General features: G+C 42.3%; 1 gene segment (V, D, J or C); it reads left to right on the plus strand.

Moving 5' to 3' along the window:
* Positions 1-1,563: 1,563 nt before the first annotated feature.
* The window catches only part of LOC108786739, a 44,351-nt gene continuing 24,452 nt past the window's right edge, over positions 1,564-21,462 (plus strand). The window contains 1 exon segment of the C gene segment in view: positions 1,564-1,725. Within this exon segment, the coding sequence occupies positions 1,587-1,725 (139 nt within the window).

Below are 21,462 nucleotides of genomic sequence, written 5' to 3' on the forward strand. Positions count from 1 at the left end.
AGTGAAAGGAGAAGCAGCAGAGCAATTAACTCATCTCTCTTTATTTTTAGTGCTTATTCTTATCAGCAGTCTTCTTTTCAGCACATGAACGTATTGACTCCTTGTACTGCTTCCACCTCTAAGGGCTTGTTCACACCAAGCGCGGAGCAGATCCAGACCAGAGCAGATCCAGACCGGATCAAAACTGCGTCCAATGTGTTCCTATGGTATTTTGACCTCCAGTTCACATCGCAGCGTGCGGATCCAGACCAGATCCAGACCAGATGAAAAAACTGCGGCAAGCCCTATTTTACCTGCTCTGGATCTGGTCTGGAACGCATCAAAAACGCATCTAAAACGCATCAAAAACGCAACGCAATGCAACCCAATGCAATTCAATGGGAAAAAATAACCATAAAGAAAAAAAACCTCTATGGTCATCTGTCATGACCTAATCTTCCTTTGTCACTTCCTGTCTTTGGAAGGGACACATCACATGCAAACATTCCTACCTAGATATCGACATGCGGGTGTATGAAAAAAACTTGTCTGGGTGTGCACGAAGGTCTGCATATAGAGTCCCAAACTGGCCCTTTGGATCTCTTTCTCTCATCAGTGGGTGCACCCAAAAGCGACGTCTCCTTACAGCACTTTGGCGTAGCAGTATAATAACCATCACCAGGAGCATGCCTGCATCCCATGGATCCATGTTGCAACAATTTTACATGTGAAACAAGGTCAGAGGAAGCAGGAAATAATCGGAACAGCTAATGAAAGGTCAAAGGTAAAAGGAAATGACCAAATAACCTTGTTAGCTTCCTGGAAAAAATGCATCAAAAACGCATCAAAAACGCGTCAAAAACGCATCGTGCGTGTGCAGAAACCTGACCGGATCTGGTCTGCATTTGGTGTGAACAAGGCCTAACAGTCAAGTTCTGTTGTACAGGGCCCTCAAGAGGCTGATACCCTTGTTCCCAGTTATTGTCATCTGCATGAATGGGGAATTGGACCCCTACCTTCAGATGGACCAAAAATAAGGCAGCCCCAAGAAAATGCCTGCAAGGTGTCATAAAGATGCCCATCTAAACCTAGTTGTTATGTAACTAGTTTGAACAATATTTTTATGCATACATGTGCACATTGTGCTGGAGGTATAACAGTGAACATGCACAAATATGACAACGGTGGCCATAACAAGCACATGTACACAATTTCACATGCTGCTGTTTGGAATGAAGATCCCAGCTATGGATATTGTACTTATACATGTGCTGCCTTTTATGCTCTTGTAGCACAGCATTTTTTTCTTTTTGACATGCTGCTATAATGACTGTAGATAGTTGTACTCCTGTTTATCTTTCTTTTAGTAAATCAGGCCAACTATGCATAGGAGGGCTACTGTTATACTAAATGCTATGCATCATTGTTTTTATGTTGTAGATCTTGACAAGCCCCCCAGCATTAAAATTCTGGCATCTTGTTGTGATGGAAGCGACACAGGTACAGTGACATTGGTGAGCACAATCTCCAATTTCTGGCCGCAAATCATTTCAGTTAACTGGTTAAAGAATGGAGAACCCTACCCCAGCAGTACCCCTATCTCCACAATGACGGACAGCAATGGAAATTACGCTGCCATAAGCATACTGAATATTTCCAGGGAAAGCTGGGATCAAGAGGAAACATATACCTGTCAGGTCAATCACCAGGAAAAAATGTTCAAGGAGAATATAAGTAAATGTAAAGGTAAGTAGTGTTATTCTAGCTGTGTTTTGGGTTATGCTTCCTTTTCTTTTTTTTAGATAGTATGTGCCAATTTGTTTTGCAAAATAAAATAAATATATTATAATTAAAAGGATACAGGTGATATTGAAAATACTCCCCCAAAACTGTAGGAGACAAAGCAATAGTCTAAAGCGGAAGTGAAAAGGTATTCCTAAATTTGCATTAAATTCTGCGCAAAACAATGTAGAATTTACCCTGCAGAAAACATTAGTAATTTGGCAGCTGCAGAAATATTGTATAGTATATTCAAAGTATCAGAGAACCAGAATAAGCTACAAACCATGAGACACAAAGCAAGAGTTATCCTGCAGCAAACATTAAACATTTTGTAGCAGAAGTCAAGCTATGGAAACACTGTGCAGTAGTTTTAGAGTGCCAAAAAACACATGCAGCCTGTTATCACTGTAGTGCATGTAGACAAGCTGTAAAGCAGTGGCGGAACTACCGCCGGTGCGGGCAGTCCTGGGCACCCCCACAGCTTCAGTGGGGTCTGGTCCTGTAAGATGGGGCAGTGCAGGGTCGCCGTGTTAAAACACCGGGGCCCCGCACTGCCGATGGGCTTCCCAGTGAGGGGGCGGGTCCTGTGTCTCACCTCCCCTCCCGGCCACGTCCATAGTAACAGGGGGCGGGAGGGGAGGGGAGTCACAGGAGACGTGTGTGTGTCACAAGCCCCGCCCCGCCCCCTGCAGTGCACACATCGACACATGGCTGCTGCTATCCTGGAAGGGTGAATCCGAGCGGGGGAATGGGGGGGGGGCTCTTACTTCATGTAATTAGACATGTGGATTATAATGGGGAATAATACACTGTAATGTTCCCTATTATAATCTATTTCTCTGTTGTGTACTGCTACTTCATGTAATTAGACAAATGGATTATAATGGGGAATATTACACTGTAATGTTCCCTAATATAATCTATTTCTCTGATTAAATGATTACAGACAGCCCTCTGTTCTATCACAGTTTGAGACTACGTTAGAATGTGTGACCACTAATGTGGTCACACATTTAAACGTAATCTCGCCCAGTTTTTCGGCGGTGGAATAGGTGAGAACACCACCATCAGGGGGGTATGGCCGGTACCCATGTGAGGGGTCTGGGTAGCCTCTTACATGGGTATCAACTGTACCGGGGCAGTATGGCAGAGGTGACAGGGAAGGGGGTGGAGGAGGCCGGGCCCCAGCAGCAGCGGTTAAGAAGAGTTGGTAGGAGGTACAGGGAAAGGGATCCCGACTACCAGGCCAGCCCACCTGGGACCCTGCAGAGCCCACCATAGAGAGTCTCAGGTGGGCTATGCAGGATCTATGATGTGCTCTGCAGGGTCTCAGGTAAGTCCAGCATGCTACTAACCATGATTTAACCAAGGCTCTGTGGGCTCTCACCAGGGCTGTTTAACCCCCACAGAGCCCTGTTGGGACCCTACAAAGCCCTGGTGAGACCCTCTAGAGAGTCTCTGGGATTTCACCAGGGCTCTTTGGGATCTCACCAGGGCTCTGTGGGGTCTAACCAAGCTGGCGAGACCCTACAGAGCCCTGGTGAGACCCTACAGAGCCCTGGTTTAACTAGGGCTCTGTGGGGTCTAACCAGGACTGGTAAGACCCCATAGAACCATAGTTTAACCAGGGCTCTTTAGGGGTCTCCCCAGGGCTCTGTGGGGTCTCACCAGACTGGTTAAACCCCACAGAGCCCTGGTGAGACCCCACAGAGCCCTGGTGAGACACCACAGGCCTGAGTGGGGCCTCATGTTTAGGTTTCGCCTAAGGCCTCGCAAACTCTAGAGCCGCCTCTGGCCACTATCTAATAGCGGGAGGCTCCAGGAACGTCCGGGAGAGTTAGGCTGTCTGGAGATCAGTGTCCCTGGTTACCTGGTAACCAGGGACACTGATCTGTATGTACAAGTGGCCGGAGCTAGCCGTGAGATGACGGCTGGCCCCGCACAGCTGTCAGTAGTAGGCTGCCGGCCAGCCAATGGTCGGCTGTTCGGCCAGCTTCGACTTTCACCTGGGCTCAGTTGAGCCGAAGCATATGCCTTCGGGTTGACTGAGCCCCTCGGCCAACTTCGGGAGCTGTACGGGCTATAGTGAAGATTGTGAATATAGTGAAGCTACGGCTAGATACTTCGGCAGCTCTGTGAATAGACCCCTAAGAATTTGGTGTGAAGAATTTCTGTGTTTTCCCCTGGATCTGCTGTGAACCCATGATATTAGCAACTGCAAACCTCTTCCCCAGTAGTGTACAGTATATCTACTCACAAGAAGTATTGCTTGTCCACTGATTTATCTTACAACCTTTAAAGAGACTCTGTCTCCACTTTAAACATGATAAATTAGGAGTAAAGAGCACCTTTAAATACAGTAAATTACATAGTTACACACATGACCCCTTGTTTGCCAAAATGATTTGTAGATGTCTAGAAAGATTGTTTTAAAATTTGCTAAGGAATTCAACGCTTTTGGGAGTGTCAAATCTCTGATGGGCTCTTTAAAAAACAGTGGTCATACTACTGCTTTTTGACTGTCATGACAGTTGTGAAGGCATACAGTATCCATATTTGAGGGGAAAATATGTTTCAGGAATAATAAACATGCATGAGCCAAAAACAGAAAAATCTAAGAAATCTTGGCCTAAAGCCAAACTCCGAATAAACATTTTCTTAGCCCTTGCAAAGGGGCTACCCCACTGCTCTGCAAAGGATAAGTGCTTGTTTGCTGCCTAGGGTCAAAAATAAAAAAGTTATGCTCACCTGATCTTCCGAGCCAGCTTGCTCTTGCTCCCCTCCGCTGCAGTGGTCTAAGGTCCCTGAGATATCATGTTCTATACACAGTGTATAGGATGTCAGAATGCCAAGGGACATGCCATCGCTGCAGGGGAGGAGGAGACAGGCAGGAGGGTGCACTGTCACTGCTGGCCAGCTCGGAGGATTGGGTGAGTATGAAGGTGCCCATACACTGTGCGATTATCGCACGATAATCGCGGGAAATCCCGCGATCGTACGATAATCGTAAAGTGTATGGCAGTCGCACGTCTTTTGTCTAAGGAGCATGTTCGAAAACCAGCCGAAAATCTTACGATTTTCTGCTGGTTTGTGGCATGCTCGGGAGACAAATGCCGAACGGGCCGGTGTGCGCACGCGCACACTGCCCGTTCAGCATTGCGGTCATCGGAAGCACGCCCCTCAGGGGGGCGGGCTTTCGATGATCGCAAGTTCGATCTGCCTGTCCAAGATGGGCAGATCGTACGTTTTTTTAATTACTTTACAACCATCGCAAGACTAAGGTCTTGCGATGGTTGTAAAGTGTATGGCCACCTTAACTTTTTTATTTTTGACCCTAGGCAGAATCAAGCAGTTAAACCTTGCAATGTGGGGGTAGCCTCACAGCAAGGGTTCAGAAAATGTTACCTTCTTTAAAGGTAAATCCCAAGGGATCATTGTGTTGACGATTTATAAATGAGTATATTTCTTAGTGGCTTCGCTGACATGTTCCCTTACATGTTTCATATAGTAAGTGTATACTCTTATACTCCCAAGAGTAAGTGTAAGGGTATACTCTTTTTATGGTTATATTATTTATGTTATATTATTATAACAACAGAATGTGTGTGTGTACTTGTGTGTGTACATTAGTTTGAGGTAGACTCAGATTTATTCACAGATGGACCTCCTGGACCCTAATGAAGGAGCGTAGTTAATTCTTAACATTTGAATAAGAAAGAAAATTGTGTATGTGTTTTTGAGAGCTGCAGACCGACACGGCAGTGTCTATATATATTGTATGCTCATGAAAATATTGTGTAAATGATTATTGATTAATGACTAATGATTCATTGTTAAATAACTTTTTTTTTGTTTAATATATTTTTATTTCCATATACATGAATATAAACACACGTACATACATTCTGGGCACAAACATATATCAAAGACTTCATATCGAAGGGAAATTAATTCATAAACTTAACTATCATTCTCTATATATTTGGCAGAAGCTTCAACCTTACTTTATTACAACATAGACATAGCAATTCCCTTTATTTTACAAAACCTATTATTGTCCATTTCTACTGTTTTACCCATTTCTCCCATACAATCTAAATCTCTCCTCAGTTGTGGAGGGAAGGGAAGTCCAAATATTATAGGGATCCATGTAAACCCTTCCTTATTAACTAATCTCCCATATGTGCAGTTCTATAAAAATGTTTGTGCTTTCAGCCTTCTATCCCCTAATTGTGGATTCCTTTATAATATATTCCCCTTGATTTCTTTCCCCGCCTACCCTAACATGTCTATTCACGTGGATATATTCCCTATTTCTATGTGAACCCCTTACGTATATTTATAAAACCTGTGAATAACACACTAGCTTTCCCCCACTTGTGATGGGAACTATAGTACCCTTTAACCTTACTTCTAACATGCTCTTCTTCCAACTGGGAAATCTAATTATTTGTGTTCTTCTATGTGATATTTTAACCCATTTATTATAACCTAAATTTCTATTTACTAAACCTTGTGAAAATCCCTCCTAACCCTTTTCACTTCTAAATTAATATATTTATTCACCCTCGGACTTCCCTTCCTCCCACATTCTATCCTCCTTCTTCCCCTTACTTCCATACATATAGGTCAAATGCATTTATAATCTACTATAAGATAATAAATCCAGATACTGTTTGAGTTTAGCTATTTGCTTGTTGGCCCATTTGTTTCCATGACCCTAAAGAGGCTTCATCTCTATATTTTTTCATTTCCTCCCTAACTTTTATTATCAGACTCCTAAATATTTCGGACTTTCTATAAGACTCCCATTTCTCCCATATATACTCATGTTTGTCTTTTTTACCATTATCCTTTGCGATCAGATCCTCCATGTAGTCTCCCACCCCTCTAATGAGGGGGGAATCCTAGATTTCCAGCCCCGTGATATGTTTACTCTAGCCGCGGCCAATACAAATCTCAAAACATCTATCTTTCTATTTTTTATGGGGCCAGGGATCAGAGACAACAATGCAATTGCGGAGTCATTCTCCATGCTTAGATTACCTATGGATCGATAGACTTCAAATATTAATTCCCAAAATGCTTGAATTCTGGGGCAACTCCACCAGATATGCAGATATGTTCCCTCCTCTATACTATAGACTTGTGCGCCGTCAAAAATTTTGTTTCGTAAAATCCGTTATTTCGTTTTTCGTAATTTGTGTCCGGAACTAAATTCGGATTCGGATTCGTACGAAATACGAAGTTTCGTTAGTGTCGGTTATTTTTTCGTATCATTACAAACATTAGTTATGATAAAGTTAAAAAGCCAAAAAAATCCCTTTGTGAATATTGGAGGTTTTTTCCCCCGAAATACGAAATTCCGTTGACAAATTTCGGATCCGAATCCGAATTTCGTTGAAACGGAAATTAATCTAATATTAGTATTAGTACACCTACTACCTCTGACTCTGATATTGGAGTCGATCGATGGTATTTTTTTTTTTAATATATTTTTTATATATTAATATTAGTATTAGTACCTACTACCTCTGTCTCTGATATTTGAATAGATCGATGGTAGTTTTTTTTAATATGAAATACGAAATCACGGATTCGAATCCGAATTTTGTTGAAACGGAAACTAATCTAATATTAGTAGTACCTCTGTCTGTGACTGTGGTTGAACAGCATGACAAGATTTGTTTTAAAATCTGAAATACGAAATTCGGTTAACGAATTTCGTATCCGAATTTCGTTACAACGGAAACATGTGACTGGTGGTTGACCAATCAGAGGTTGTCTTCTGCTGTTGAGGGAGGGTTGCATTACAAACATGAAGTACGAAATTCCCTTAACGAATTTCGTATCCGATGCCGAATTTCGTTCGTACGGAAACATGTGACTGTTGGTTGACCAATCAGAGGTTCTCTCCTGCTTTTTAGGGTTGCATACATCACAGGCACGATCATGTGACGGAAACATGTGACTGTTGGTTGACCAATCAGAGGTTTTCACGATCATGTGACGGAAACATGTGACTGTTGGTTGACCAATCAGAGGTTTTCTTCTGCTGTACTACAGGCCCGAGCATGTGAGTTCCCTTTGTGGGATTAGCTATAGTAGTGGAGCAGATCACACGGTTTTTTGTCTGTGCATCTGAGCTAATATCTTTGCAATCCTTCTTTTCTTCTAGTTCATTTTAGTTGATATCTGTTGTAGTGACTTAGTACATCATCTGTAGGTGTTTATTTTCTGGTTTTATTAGTTTTTTGGGTGATAGTTAGAGATAATAGATTAATTTTATTTTTCTATTATTTTTTTTATTTCTTGTTACATTTATTTTAGAATTAGTTATTTCCTGCTATTCTAATAATTTTTTTGGACTTTTGCTGATTAGTTTGCTGCAATCAAAATCATTTTTTTGGTCTAGATTGTTCAAATTGTTTAATAAAAAAATGAGCAGCAAACAAGTCCAAAAAAGCAGGAAGAGTGTCTGGGAGAGGGAGAGCAATGAGCTCAGGACATGAACAGCAGGTGGGACGTTCTGTCTCTGAGCTCAGCTCACCTCCCATAAAGTTAAGGAGAATAGGAGTTAGAAGTGATGATGGTAAAGATCCTGGCAAACAGCAGCAGGCATTTGCATGTCGCAAGCTGTTCCAGGATCATTTACCTCCTAGAACCAGCAGCACTGTTCAAGGCAAAAGTGGTGCTACCACCTCTGCCACTGCTGCTGGTAGCATGGTGCCCATTGGTACCTTTTATGGAAGAGGGCAGGCCAAAAGGGTTCCCAGTTTACATTCATTTGTGCAGCCAAAGCTGGGGATCCTGGCCATGCAGCAGGAATCATGTCATGAGGCTGATGATGATGTCACCACTTCCAGCGCCATCACCATCAGCACTAGTACAGGGAGCTTGGCAGTGATCAGCAAGGAGCCTGAGTTTACTGCTTCTAAAGATCACTGTTCCATTGGCCATGTGGAAGAGGTGGAAACTGACATCGTTGTAGACGATTCAGATTTCCTGCCCTCTACCCATTTTGGCACGACCGACAGCCCAGGCAGTGTCTCCCCGCAGTCCCTAATTCTTTTCTCTCCTGAAAACTCCCCTGTCCAACTGCTTTCCAAGTCTCCAACACCAGAACGGGCCAATACAATCATTAGACCTCAATCGACCACAGCACCCAAAATCCCTGTAATGTTCAGGCCTCTTCCTCCTGCTCCTGCCGAACATCAGGAAGAGAGTGTGACCACTGCAGTGGAAGCGATTCCATCAGGCAGCAGTGGCTTCCGTTCCAGCATTTGGCAGCATTTAAAAAAAATGGGTGTTGGTCAGAAGGCCAAATGCAATCACTGTGGCAGGGAAGTCAGCCGGGGCCGAAACATAGGGCATCTCAGCAACAGTGGCATGAATCAGCACATGCGTGTGCACCACCACGCAGTGCTGTTAGGGGAGGAAAGTGTTGTGGCACCTCCTCCAAGTGCCAAAAGGGGAACCATTAGTGGCACCGCCACAGCCACCATGAGTGCCAGCGCCACCAGCCAATATAAGGCACAAAAGGATGCTGTTGCCATCCACCTGCATCCAACCCATACCAGCCAGGCCACCCTGGAAGATTTTGGTGGCTTTCAGAGTAAGGGTATGTCACGGGCACAGGGACTTAAAATAACCCGCCTAAGCGGCCAGCTCTTTGCAGTTGGAGGAGCACCTTTCAACATGGTGCCATCACGTAAGACCTTTAGCCAAACTGTGGTGCCAGCCTTATACAGGTCTTGTGTTGGGCTGCTCAAGGAGGAGATTGGAAGGGCAGGTGGACAGGCAGTGCACCTGACCACTGACCTGTGGAGTGCTGGTAGTGCCCAGCACGCCTTCCTGTCCCTGACGGCATAATCGTGGCAGGCCAAGCTGTCCCAGGATGTAGCTCCAACATCCGGATCCTCGTCAGCAGTTGACAAACAGGGCCACCGGTCCTTCCTCCTGCATGCTGAGGTGCTTGACGAAAAGCACACAGCCCGGAACATCCTTCAAGCCCTGCAAAAAATGCTGGTGCAGTGGTTTGGACAGGCAGACAGCAACTACAGGATTGGCTATGTTGTCACTGATGGAGGCAGCAACATGGTCAAGGCTGTAAGGGATGGCAGCTTTGTGGGTGTGCGCTGCTCAGCCCACATTCTCCACCTGGTGGAATGTGCTGCATCCCTGGCTGTGCTGATGGTGTAATTTAAAAATATTTCCAAAAATTTTGTTCATCGTTATAAATTTTGCCCATCCGGGAATGGGCTCCTGCCAAGTTTAGGGTGTCTTCCTTGGCGCCATCGCTGTGCGAGTCGAGTAGATCACATGGTTATTTCTCTGTGCATCTGAGTGAATCTCTTTTTTAAATGTGATCAGCAACGAGACTGAGTTTACTACTGTTTCACCCTTTGGAGAAGGTAGAATGTATTCCAAAGATTACTTTTTCCTTGGCAACGTGGAAGAGGTGGAAACAGGGTTTCCACTCAGACATTGTTAATAAAGGAGTCTGATTTCCTGCCCTCTACCCATTTTGGCACTACTGACAGTCCTGGTAGTCTCTCACCGCACTCCCCACTCCTTTTCTCCCCAGCAAAGTCGCCTGCCCAAACCTGTTCTGCTTTCTAAGCCTCCAACCTCAGAACTGGACAATACAAACATTAGGCCAAAAAACCATTACAGCACCAAAAATACCTGGGCTGTTCAGACCTTGTCCTCCTGTTTCTGCTAAACCAAAGGAAGAGACTGATAACCACTGCAGTGGAAGGGATTTCATCATTTAGTGTCATCGTTGGCTGCCGTTGCAGCATTTGGCAGCATTTTCCAAAAATTGGTGTTGGTCAGAAGGCCAAATGCAAGCATTGAGGCAAGGAGGTCAGCCGAGCCAGAAACATAGGGCATCTTAGCAATAGCGGCATGAGCCAGTACATGCGTGTGCACCACCACGCAGTGCTGTTAGGGGAGGAAAGTATTGTGGCTCCTCCTCCAAGCACCAAAAGGGGAACCATTAGTAGCACCACCACAGCCACCATCAATGCCAGCAGCACCAGTCAGTCTAAGGTACAAAAGGATGCTTTTACCATCCCGCATCCAACCCATACCAGCCAGGCCACCCTGGAAGATTTTTTCACTTTTAGTCCAGGTAGTTTATGTCCAGATTTATGTCCATAATGTTGGCAGGTTTATGTTACAAAACATCGATGTACATATGGGTGTATAAATAAAGCAATGCACAGCGGTAAAAGCAAGACACAGAGATATTTGAATAACTGATAAAAAATTGTTTATAACATGGTGACCTCCTCCTGCATTTCCACAAACTCCTTTTAGAGTCTCTGTATAAGGCTCTTCTGGCCGTGGAGGAAGGCAATTTAACGCCTTCGAGTGGAGCTGGCAATGTCCATGTCCTGTGACTCTTGAGCTATATGTACCCCAAAAATAATTATTTTTCAAAAAAGCCTATGTTTGTTTTAAAATACAAATATTTGTTTAAAAATCAAACAGTGCATACCAGAGGTTGTGCCCCCCTCCACATATTCCACCCCTTCAACATTGGGTGTTGCACCTTCAATTCCAGGGCTGGTGCTGGGGCTGTGGTTCAAGTTGTGGACTAGTAGTGGCCCTTCTTGCACCGGCTCTGCTACTCTTTCTCTGTGATATAGCAAACTAAAATCAATCTAAATAACGCAGAGATGACAATTAATATGGCATGTACTTCAAATTGGGTTAATGTGTAATGAGGTTTTGTATGATATTTGGGATTATTCTCAGAATTATCTATTTTTTTAGAAGACAGTAGAAGTGCAAAATGAAGGACACAATCGATGAAGTGGATAGTGTGCTGAATTTGAGAATATTTGCACATCAACTCTTTGGCACTACAGTACACATTGCTCACTTGTACTACATTCACCAAACTCTTCCAGCATTTGATGATATCACTTATTGTTCTTGATTTAGCTTCAACAGAAACAATAAAAGTTATTTTAGTACAATTTCTGAGCCTATGGTCATTTCTCAATGTTGGGTCAGACTTGATTGCACTAAGCCAAGACGTCATCGTGTACGAGCGCCAATTTTAACGATACCTGCCTGCGGTAATCTTCAGGATAAACACCGTCAGAGAGAGGGGGGGAAAGTCACCTTGCGAGCTAAGGTTTGCCACCGGGTCCTCTCCTCTCTCCTGATACTGTCGGGCAGTCGGTCCATGACCGAGCGCCAGACTTAGCAGAGGTAGACATCACAACCTGCAAAACCTTTTTTCAGGGAGGTTCCCGTCTCATTTCAGGGAGGTGCCCTTTCTGTGTTTAGGTTTTTTTATTACATCAGCCGTCGTCATAATATCAAAGAAATAATAATTAGAATATATATACACACATACACATACTGCACCCCCTTGTAACGCCAAAGCATGTTGTTGCAGCCGGTTATATACATTAGACTGATTTGCCACTATCCATGCATTTTAAGTGCACCCACCCAGCCATGATATTTACTTAGGGGTCTATTCACGAAGCTGACGAAGGATCTAGCCGTAGCTTCGGCCTAACCTTTGGCTACCTTAGGCCCCAGGACCCCTTCGGTTCAGTGGAACCGAAGGGGTGCTGTACGGGCTATTCACTATAGCCTGTACAGCTCCTGAACCTGGCCGAGCGGCTCAGTCTGAAAGGCGAAGGTGGCCAAGCGGCCGGCCATTGTCCGGACGACAGCCTGCTTCTGACAGCTGGACGGAGCCAGTCGTGATCTTACGGCTGGCTCCGGCCACTTGCAGAGAGATCAGCGTCCCTGGTTACCTGCTAACTAGGGACACTGATCTCCAAACAGCTAACTCTCCCTGGCACTCCGGGAGCTCCCGCTACCTGCCGCCAAGGAGAGAAACACTGCTGTTGTTTTTTTATTGTGACACGGAGCACATGTCAGAATTGAAAAAAAAAAGAAATTTGCCCATGTAATGCAGCTCCCGCTCCCGGACGGCGGACGCCAAGGAGAGAAACAGTGCTGTTTCTTTGTTTTTATTCAGACACGGAGCCCGTGTCAGAATAGAAAAAAAATGTAAAACATTTGACCATTCTAATGCATTGTATACAAGAAAAGAAAATAGAAGTCTATAATAGACTGCTGATCCTGGACAACACAGACGATGGGATTTTCTGCAATAGTCCTGTTTATCCCCGGTTACCTCCCACCTGTTCACCTGTTTGGTGATTGACTAGCCCAGCCCAATTGTTTCCTATTGTCCGCCGGCTCTGCTGCCGTCCAAGAAAAAAGGAAAAAAAAACTCTCCTGTGCGCTCTGGGAGCCTCCCGCTCCAGGCCACCCAGGAGAGAAAACCTGCTTTTTCTTTTTTTTTCTTTATTGTGACACGGATCAATGTCAGAATATTTAAAAAAAAATAAATTTGGGACCATTGGAATGCAATGCTACATTGCTATTGGCTATTTCAATTTGCAATAGCCATAGGAAACTAGCATTGTACCTGCCCTCTGATGATGGACCTGATGGAGAACGGCAGCAGAGGGCGGGTACAATGGTAGTTTACTATCGGCTATTGAAAATAGAAATAGCCAATAGGAATGTAGCAATGCATGTAAGTCTTGAAAAAGGGGACACTTGATTTTATAAGTTCTACCCCCATAGACTTTCATTGATTTAGAAATTAAACTTTAATTATTATAATTTTAAAATTCAAAAGAAACTCGTGTCTGTTCAGCCCATCATTAGTTATAATGAGGGAAATTTATAAAAAAAATGGAACCGACAGACCCCCATAGACTTTCATTGATTTAGAAATTAAACTTTTTAATTATTATAATTTTAAAATTCAAAAGAAACTCGTGTCTGTTCAGCCCATCATTAGTTATAATGAGGGAAATTTATAAAAAAAATGGAACCGACAGAATCTGGAGCATTTGCTCATGAGAACCAATCACACTATAGGTTTAATTTTCAAATGTAAACTGAACAAACTGAAGAGAAGCTGATTGGTTGTTGCCCTTTGCAAAGTATCCAAAATCTGTCTTTCCCATCACACATCTAACAACATTCAAATGTTTGGCAAATTTGCGGATGACCTCACCTACGATCTCTTCTTTGCGTGCATTTTTATTGCACGCAAACGATTAAACTATTTTAGTATATGTGCTTCTGCACGCGTATATGCGCGTAAATACTTTACCCGGACGTCTCTCTGTTCCATTCTGTTTTTGGGCATATATACGCTACGCAAATATACGGCTCCATACGCGGCTATGTGTATAGAGCCATTTATTTGCATATGTTGCATATGGTACACTCTCTCTCTCTATGCTCTTACAACTACCACAAATTCGTCCGGGACGAACTTACGCCGTAACTGCTTTCCGTCGCAGACACAGGCCCTATTAATGACGTATATTCGTCTGGATTCGTCTTGTACGAATCGGAACGAAGTTTGATGTTCAATGCGCATCTGCTGCTGTGCAATAGCCGTTTTGAACTTTAAACAGCAAAATTCGTAATATTTGATTCAATGGAACAATGTTCGTCCGTGGAACGAAATTAAACGATTTTCGCTAATCAAAACATTGATTGCATAGAACACTGCATATCCTACGTTGATTATTTGAGCAGTACAGCAAACTTCGTTCTGTTTCTTACAATAGCGAAGTTTCGGCCAGGGCGAATATATGTCAGTAATCGGACCTACGGCTAGGCCGGAAACCACAGTTTAGCCGGACCAATAGCGTAAGTTCGTCTGGGACGAATTTCGAGGCAAGAGAGAGGAGCAGGATAGGAGAGCAGCAAAAACAAGCAACATTTAAAAATCTTGAGAAAAAAAAGAATCAAAAAATGTCAGATTCACTTGAAAGTCAAATTGCAAGTACAAGTGGGACCCAGCAATGCAGAGAGGGTGAGGAGGTGCAAGTTGTTGCGAGTCAGACGGCGTCAGCGACAAAAAAAACGATCTATTGCCATGTCCATGGAGGAAATGGTGCAGATGGTTCGAATATTCACCAAAAAAGACTATGACTGCACAAAGGAGAAGTATGGCAGCAAAAATACGCGGAAGGAACAAGTTATTAATGATGTCATCTGCAGTATTTCCAAAAAATTTGGTAAACAAAAAAGCAAAGATCAAATCTGCAAGAGGTGGTTGGATTTGAAGAAACGAGAGGAGGACTAGCTCAAATCTATAAGACAACTTCTAAAAAGTAATTATACATTTTTTTTGGCTAAACATTTTAGATCATGTGTACCGATGTGTTTATTAGGTGGCCAAGCAACGAAGTTGAAAGGACACCTAATGTATCTGTTCAGATTATTATTGTTATTATTATTACGCCGCTTTTTTCTAATGCCTGGAACAAGTGCACAATGCTACAGCCCTAACTCAACATCATAACTGCCAAATACAATATGGCTTCCAGAGGTCAACAAGGTCATCGGCCATTTTGAATTATTATTTTTAAAATGATTGAAATCAAGTACTTTTTTTCATCTCTCTAACTACAATATGTTCTCATGTGCTGTAACCGGTTCTACTGCTTGGCCACCTTTATTGCTGTTTGCATCTATATTTTATGCATTGTTTTTATCATGACATTGGCTGTTTGCCATTTGTAGTAATTGTGCTCAGGATTCACGCATGCATGTGATGTTCTAAGGTATCCACATGATTCCTGTGGTTTGTTTTATTTCCTATATGCAATCTAAGGCTGTTTTATATATTGTCACCCCACCTCTGCTAAGTCGGGCGCTCGGTCATGGACCGACTGCCCGACAGTATCAGGAGAGAAGAGGAGACCCGGTGGCAAACCTTATCTTGCAAGGTGACTTTGCTCCCCTCTCTCTTTGCCTGCGTTTATCAACAAGATGACCGCAGACAGGTATCGCTAGGATTGCCGCGCGTGCACGATGACGTCTTGGCTTAGTGCAATCAAGTTGGACCAAACATTGAGAAATGACATAGGCCAAGAAATTTTAATAAAATAACTTTTATTGTTGCAGTTGCAGTAAATCAAGCAGAATAAGTGATATTTACAAAAGGGTGAAGAGTTTGGCCAATGTAGTAGAAGTGATAAATGTGTACTGTAGTGCAAAAGAGTGGAAATATTCTCCAATTCAGCTCACTGTCCATTTCATCGATTTTGTTCTTCTTTTTACAATTCTCCTGTTCTAAAAAATTTAGAATTTGGAGAATAATCCAAAATATCATGCAAAACGTCACTACCCAATAACAAAAGAAAACTTTGAAGAACATGCCATATTATTGGTCATCTCTGCGTTATTTAGATTGATTTTACTTTGCTATATCACAGAGAAAGAACAAAGAACAATTAGGAGAGCGACTCCACAACAGGAAACACAGCCCTAGGACATTACACCGACCAAGACCCAGACCCAGCCAAGTCCTGGAAATGATGACGAGACATCCAATAGTTGTGGAGGAGGTAGAATATGTGGAGGAGGCCGCAACCTCTTGTATGCACTGTTTGATTGTTAAAATGTGTTTGGTATTATAAAAATACAACTGACTTATTTTAATAATTGTATTTTTTGGTACATATAGCTCAAGAGTGGGACATGCCGCTAGCTCCAGATCGGGCAACAGTTGGCCGCTGCATTGCCGAACTGTGGGCACAGCAAAAGAAAATTGAAATTATACAAAAGAACATTGAAATTATACAAAAGCAGCTAGAGGAGATGAAAGACAGTAATAGAAATATGCTTGATGTTCTTGGTCGATTGTAAAAACTGAAAAAAAATGTTATATGTGGTTTTTTCACATTATAAAAATACTTTGAGATACAGTTCATCAAATGTCTCTGTGTCTTTCTTTAAAAGTAACTACATGTACTCCACAGGTCAGTAGTCAGGTGCACTGACTGTCCTCCTGCACTTCCAATCTCCTCCTCCAGCACCCCAAAACAAGACTAAAATAAGGCTGGCAACACAGTTTGGCTGAATGTTTTGCGTGATGGAACACGGTACAGGGGTGCAACAGCCTGCATCAATTGCTTAAAGGGCTCACCTTCCACCATGTTAAAAGGTGCTTTTCCAACGTCAATGAGCTGGCTGATCCCGGGTCTGTACTACAGCTGTGCTCATTAGGAGTGGCTCCCATCAACCCTGTGCTGACTGACTTCATCGATCTGTATACCTGCTGTGCTCATTATGAGGGGCTCCCATCATCCCTGTGCTGACTGAGTTCCTGGGTCTGTACACCCGCTGTGCTCATTATGAGGGGTTCCCACCATTCCTGTGCTGAGTGAGTTGCCGGGTCTGTATGCCTGCTGTTCCCATTATGAGGGGTTCCCACCATCCCTGTGCTGACTTCCTGGGTCTGTACTCCTGCTGTGCTCATTATGAGGGGTTCCCACCATCCGTGTACTATGCTTACTTCCTGGCTCTGTACATCTGCTGTGCTCATTATGAGGGGTTCCCACCATCCCTGTGCTGAATTCACGGGTCTGTACACCTGCTGTGCCCATTATGAGGGGCTACCACAAAGCTCGAACTAACAATGTTCGATTCCTACTCATGTTCAAATCGAACCTGCGGACCATCCCTACTGGTGACTACCATTTACCATATTAAAAAAAGGTAATTTTACTTCATCATAATGAATTATCAGAATTAATAAAAATAAAACGATAATAACGAACATTATTATTATTTCGTCCGATTCTGAATCTCACATCGACTCCCAGTCTCCCACTCCCATATTAAAAGAGGTGATTAACCTCCCCATATGCTTTGGCAATGCGAAAATGTATTTGGTCCTGCCAATAAAGCTTAATAAAATTTCAATTTGTAATTTTCCAAAAAACCACCTCCCCCAGCAGCAGAAGAAAACCTCTGATTGCTCAAACAAACAGTCACTTTTCCGTTGTAACGAAATTTGGATTTGGATCTGAAAATCGTTAACGGAATTTCGTACATCATGACTAGTATATTAGTTAGTTGCTTAGTTACCTTTTCAACGAAAATTCGGATGAGAAATTCGGATCAGAAATCGGATAAATAAGAAAAAATTGTCATGTTGTTCAAACTCAGTCACAGAGGTATTATTAGTTTCCATTTCAACGAAACTTGGATTCGGATCCGAAAATTCGGCAACTTCGTATTTCGGATACATTCGGAAGCATTGCAATTCGGATTTCGGATGCTTCCGAATTTACGAATTTTAAGAAATTCGTACGAATTTCGATTCGTAACTAAACGAATCGCACATGTCTACTATACCACATCTCCAACATCTGTCTGACTCTCCCGGGTTTATATGTTTAATTCCTTCTGGGCATCTATACCATCTCGAGAGTATTTTTAAAGTTTTAAAGTTTTTTTCCTGGTAAAATTAGGATTTAACAGAGCTATGTGTCATAATAAATATTCTTCCCCATTCTTCCTCTGGGAGCTCCCTCCTCAACTCCTGTTCCCATCTCTTCATATATTTTATATGACCTCTGGCTTCTTCCTCTCTCAACAGATCATAAACCACTGATAATGCATGCTCAACCCTTGTTTCCCGCAAGCATAACTTCTCAAATATAGTGAATGGTCTGTTCAGAGATTTATGTGCCCTTAGATGTCTTATGTAGTCCGTTAATTGAGTTGCCTCCATCCATAGCTTTCCATTATTTTGTGTCTCCGGGCTATGCTCTGGCTGTAGGACTTCTTTTCCTTTCTCTAAAACCTGCCAAATCTGTGCGTGAGGGAAATTCTCTGCATACCTGGTGGGAATTGTGGGTTCCCTGCTATGGGAGTCATGGGGCCTGGGAAGGAAGATAAATTATATTTATATATAGATCTGTCCCATATTTTTAATACTGGTTTAGCTAAATATGGCATGGTGGTCATATGTGGTCTTGCATCTGCTGCCATCCATGGGATATTCTTCAGAGGAATAATGGCTATGTTTGTCTCCAGGTTTACTCCCCCCTTGACTTGATTACTATAGGTCCAACATTCTTCTTATTAGTAATGCTGCTTTATGATATAAGGTAAAGTCCGGTATTCCCAGCCCACCCCTTAATTTTGATCTGGTTAACACTTTAACACTAATCCGTGGGGTTTTGTTAGCCCGTATAAATTTTATTGCTGCCGTTTTGAGTTTTTGAAAGAAAGATCTTGGCAGCAAAATGGGTACTGTTTGGAACCTATATAGTATTTTGGGCAAAATATCCATTTTGAGTACATTGGCCCTCCCAATCCATGACAAATTCGCACTGCTCCATATTTGGAACTGGGCAAAAATCTTGTCTATCCAATCTCTAATGTTTATAGCATAAAGAGTATTTAGATCTTTAGGAATTTGTATATCCAAATATACTATATGCTTGGCTTTCCATCTAAATGAGTAGCTTTCCCTTAAGCACAGTTGCACTTCCTCTGTTAGTGATATGTTCAGGAATTGGGTATTGTTACCTGTGGGGAGGTTATAAATAGGAGTAAATCGTCCGCATATAATGCGAGTTTATGATGTTGTGTAGTGGTGTATATGCCCTTAATCGAAGGGTTTTGTCTAATAGTATTTGCTAGTTGTTCCATCACTATTACATATAGTAGGGGTGATAGTGGGCATCCTTGACGGGTGCCGTTAAATATAGGGAAAGGGTTTGATACTTCCCCATTAACCCTTACCTTTGCAGTTGGATTTACATATAGGGCCATTATCTTTGATATAAATTTCTCTCCTACACCCGCCTGAGAAAGTGATTCCCTGAGGAAGAGCCAGTTAACGCTATCAAATGCTTTCTCAGCATCAACTGATAGTAGACACATTGCTTGATTCTCCTTCTGAGCTAATCCTATCAAGTTAATGACCCTAGTTGTACTATCTCTGGCCTCCCTCCCCTGGACGAAACCAGTTTGATCTTTATGGATGATTTTGGGTAGGATAACTTTTAATCTAGAAGCCAGAATTTTTGCATATAGTTTAAGGTCTATATTTATTAGGGAGATAGGACGGTAATGTCCACATTCTGTAAGATCCTTCCCAGGTTTGGGTAGTAGAGATATGTGAGCCTCTAGTGTCTGTGTGGGGAAGGGACATTTTTCTGTGACAGCATTACACACATCGGCAAAGAAGGGTCTTAATATTTCCTCGAATTGTTTATAGTATCTGGCTGTAAAACCTTCCGGCCCTGGGGCCTTGCTGACCTTTAGGGAGGCAAATGCCTCCTTAATTTCTTTTTCTGTGAATGTTAAATTCCACATTTCCCATTCCTCCCTACTCAATGCCGGCATATTAGCTTCTTTTACATAACTCTGGATTTTACTTATGTATCTATCGGGAGACATACTGTATCTGCATACCCGCCTCGTATTGAATACAGAGACGCATAAAATGTTCTAAATGTTTCTGTTATCGAGGACGAGGAATGTTGAATAGCTCCATTTGCGTCCTTAATTCGTATTATATTTGTTTTAGGGGTTCTGGGATGAATTTTCCTAGCCAGCAGCTCTCCGCATTTATCCCCTTCTTCATAGAAGTATTTTTTACTTTTATCCCTAGCAATTTGTGTTTGCTGGTCCAGAACCTGGCGAATGTCCCTTCTCACCTCATGTAGTTGAGTAGAATAATTTATTTTAGGGACATTTGCTTTATTCATGGTCTCCAATTCACACAATTTACTGAAAAGACCCTTCAGTTTACTAGCCTTCTCTTTCTTTAATCTGGAGCCATGTTTAACTAGAATACCTCTAACATTTTAAGGCCTCCCATTGTATGGGAATTGATGTAGTGTCTTTTTGATGGTCTTGTATGACATTTTTTATTGTGGAAATTACTTCTGCCTGGCACGCTATGTTTTTTAATAGATTATCGTTTAGTCTCCAGGTTCCCTTCCCTTTGTATCCATTTTCTAGCTTGAATGTCAGTATTACTGATCTGCGTGATCTGACCAAAGAATTGGTCCTATTCCAATCTCTGGATCCTTATCTAGGATTCTCTGATGTAGCCAAACGTGATTTATTCTGCTATATGTTTTATGCACTGTAGAGAAATACGTAAAGTCTCTCCTTGTGGAGTTTAGTATACGCCAGCCATCCATTAGCCCCAATTTATCCATTTTAATTCTGAGTTTATTTAGCCCCTTTACCGATAGGGGCAACTTACTTGTAGTGTCTAGTTCTGTGTCAAAAGTTAGATTCATGTCCCCCAACACCATTTTCGTACCTACTCCATATAGTTCAAACCTATTCAATATCTTTATACAAAACTTGTGTTGTCCCTTATTTGGTGCGTAAATATTCGGTAGTGAATACATTTGATTACGGTACAAAAATGTCATAAAAATATATCTCCCGTTTTCATCTATTTCTGTGTCTATTTCTTCTATTGATGCATTTTTGTGTAATTCTATCGAAACCCCCTTAGCTTTACTTTCTATGTTTGTGCTGCAATACCATTTAGTGTAATATTTGTTTTTTATCTCTGCGTGCGCCCCCTTCTTAAAATGTGTTTCTTGTATACATAAAATATCTACACTTTTTTATGCAAATGGTACAGAACCTGGGAACGTTTTTCTGGCGTATTAAAACCTCTAACATTATAGGTAACTAATGCTAAACTACCCATAACCGAATTAAGTAACTCTCTGAAGTTATTGAGCATAAGACCTGGACCTGGACCCATACATTACAACAAAACCATCTCACTAACACATTCCTACCTTCATTTATTCTTACATCATCTATACAATTAATATGTTCTTGTATGCAGGG

The sequence above is a fragment of the Nanorana parkeri genome, unplaced genomic scaffold, assembly GCF_000935625.1.
Source record: "Nanorana parkeri isolate BGI_ZX_2015 unplaced genomic scaffold, ASM93562v1 scaffold225, whole genome shotgun sequence".
Taxonomy (NCBI): domain Eukaryota; kingdom Metazoa; phylum Chordata; class Amphibia; order Anura; family Dicroglossidae; genus Nanorana; species Nanorana parkeri.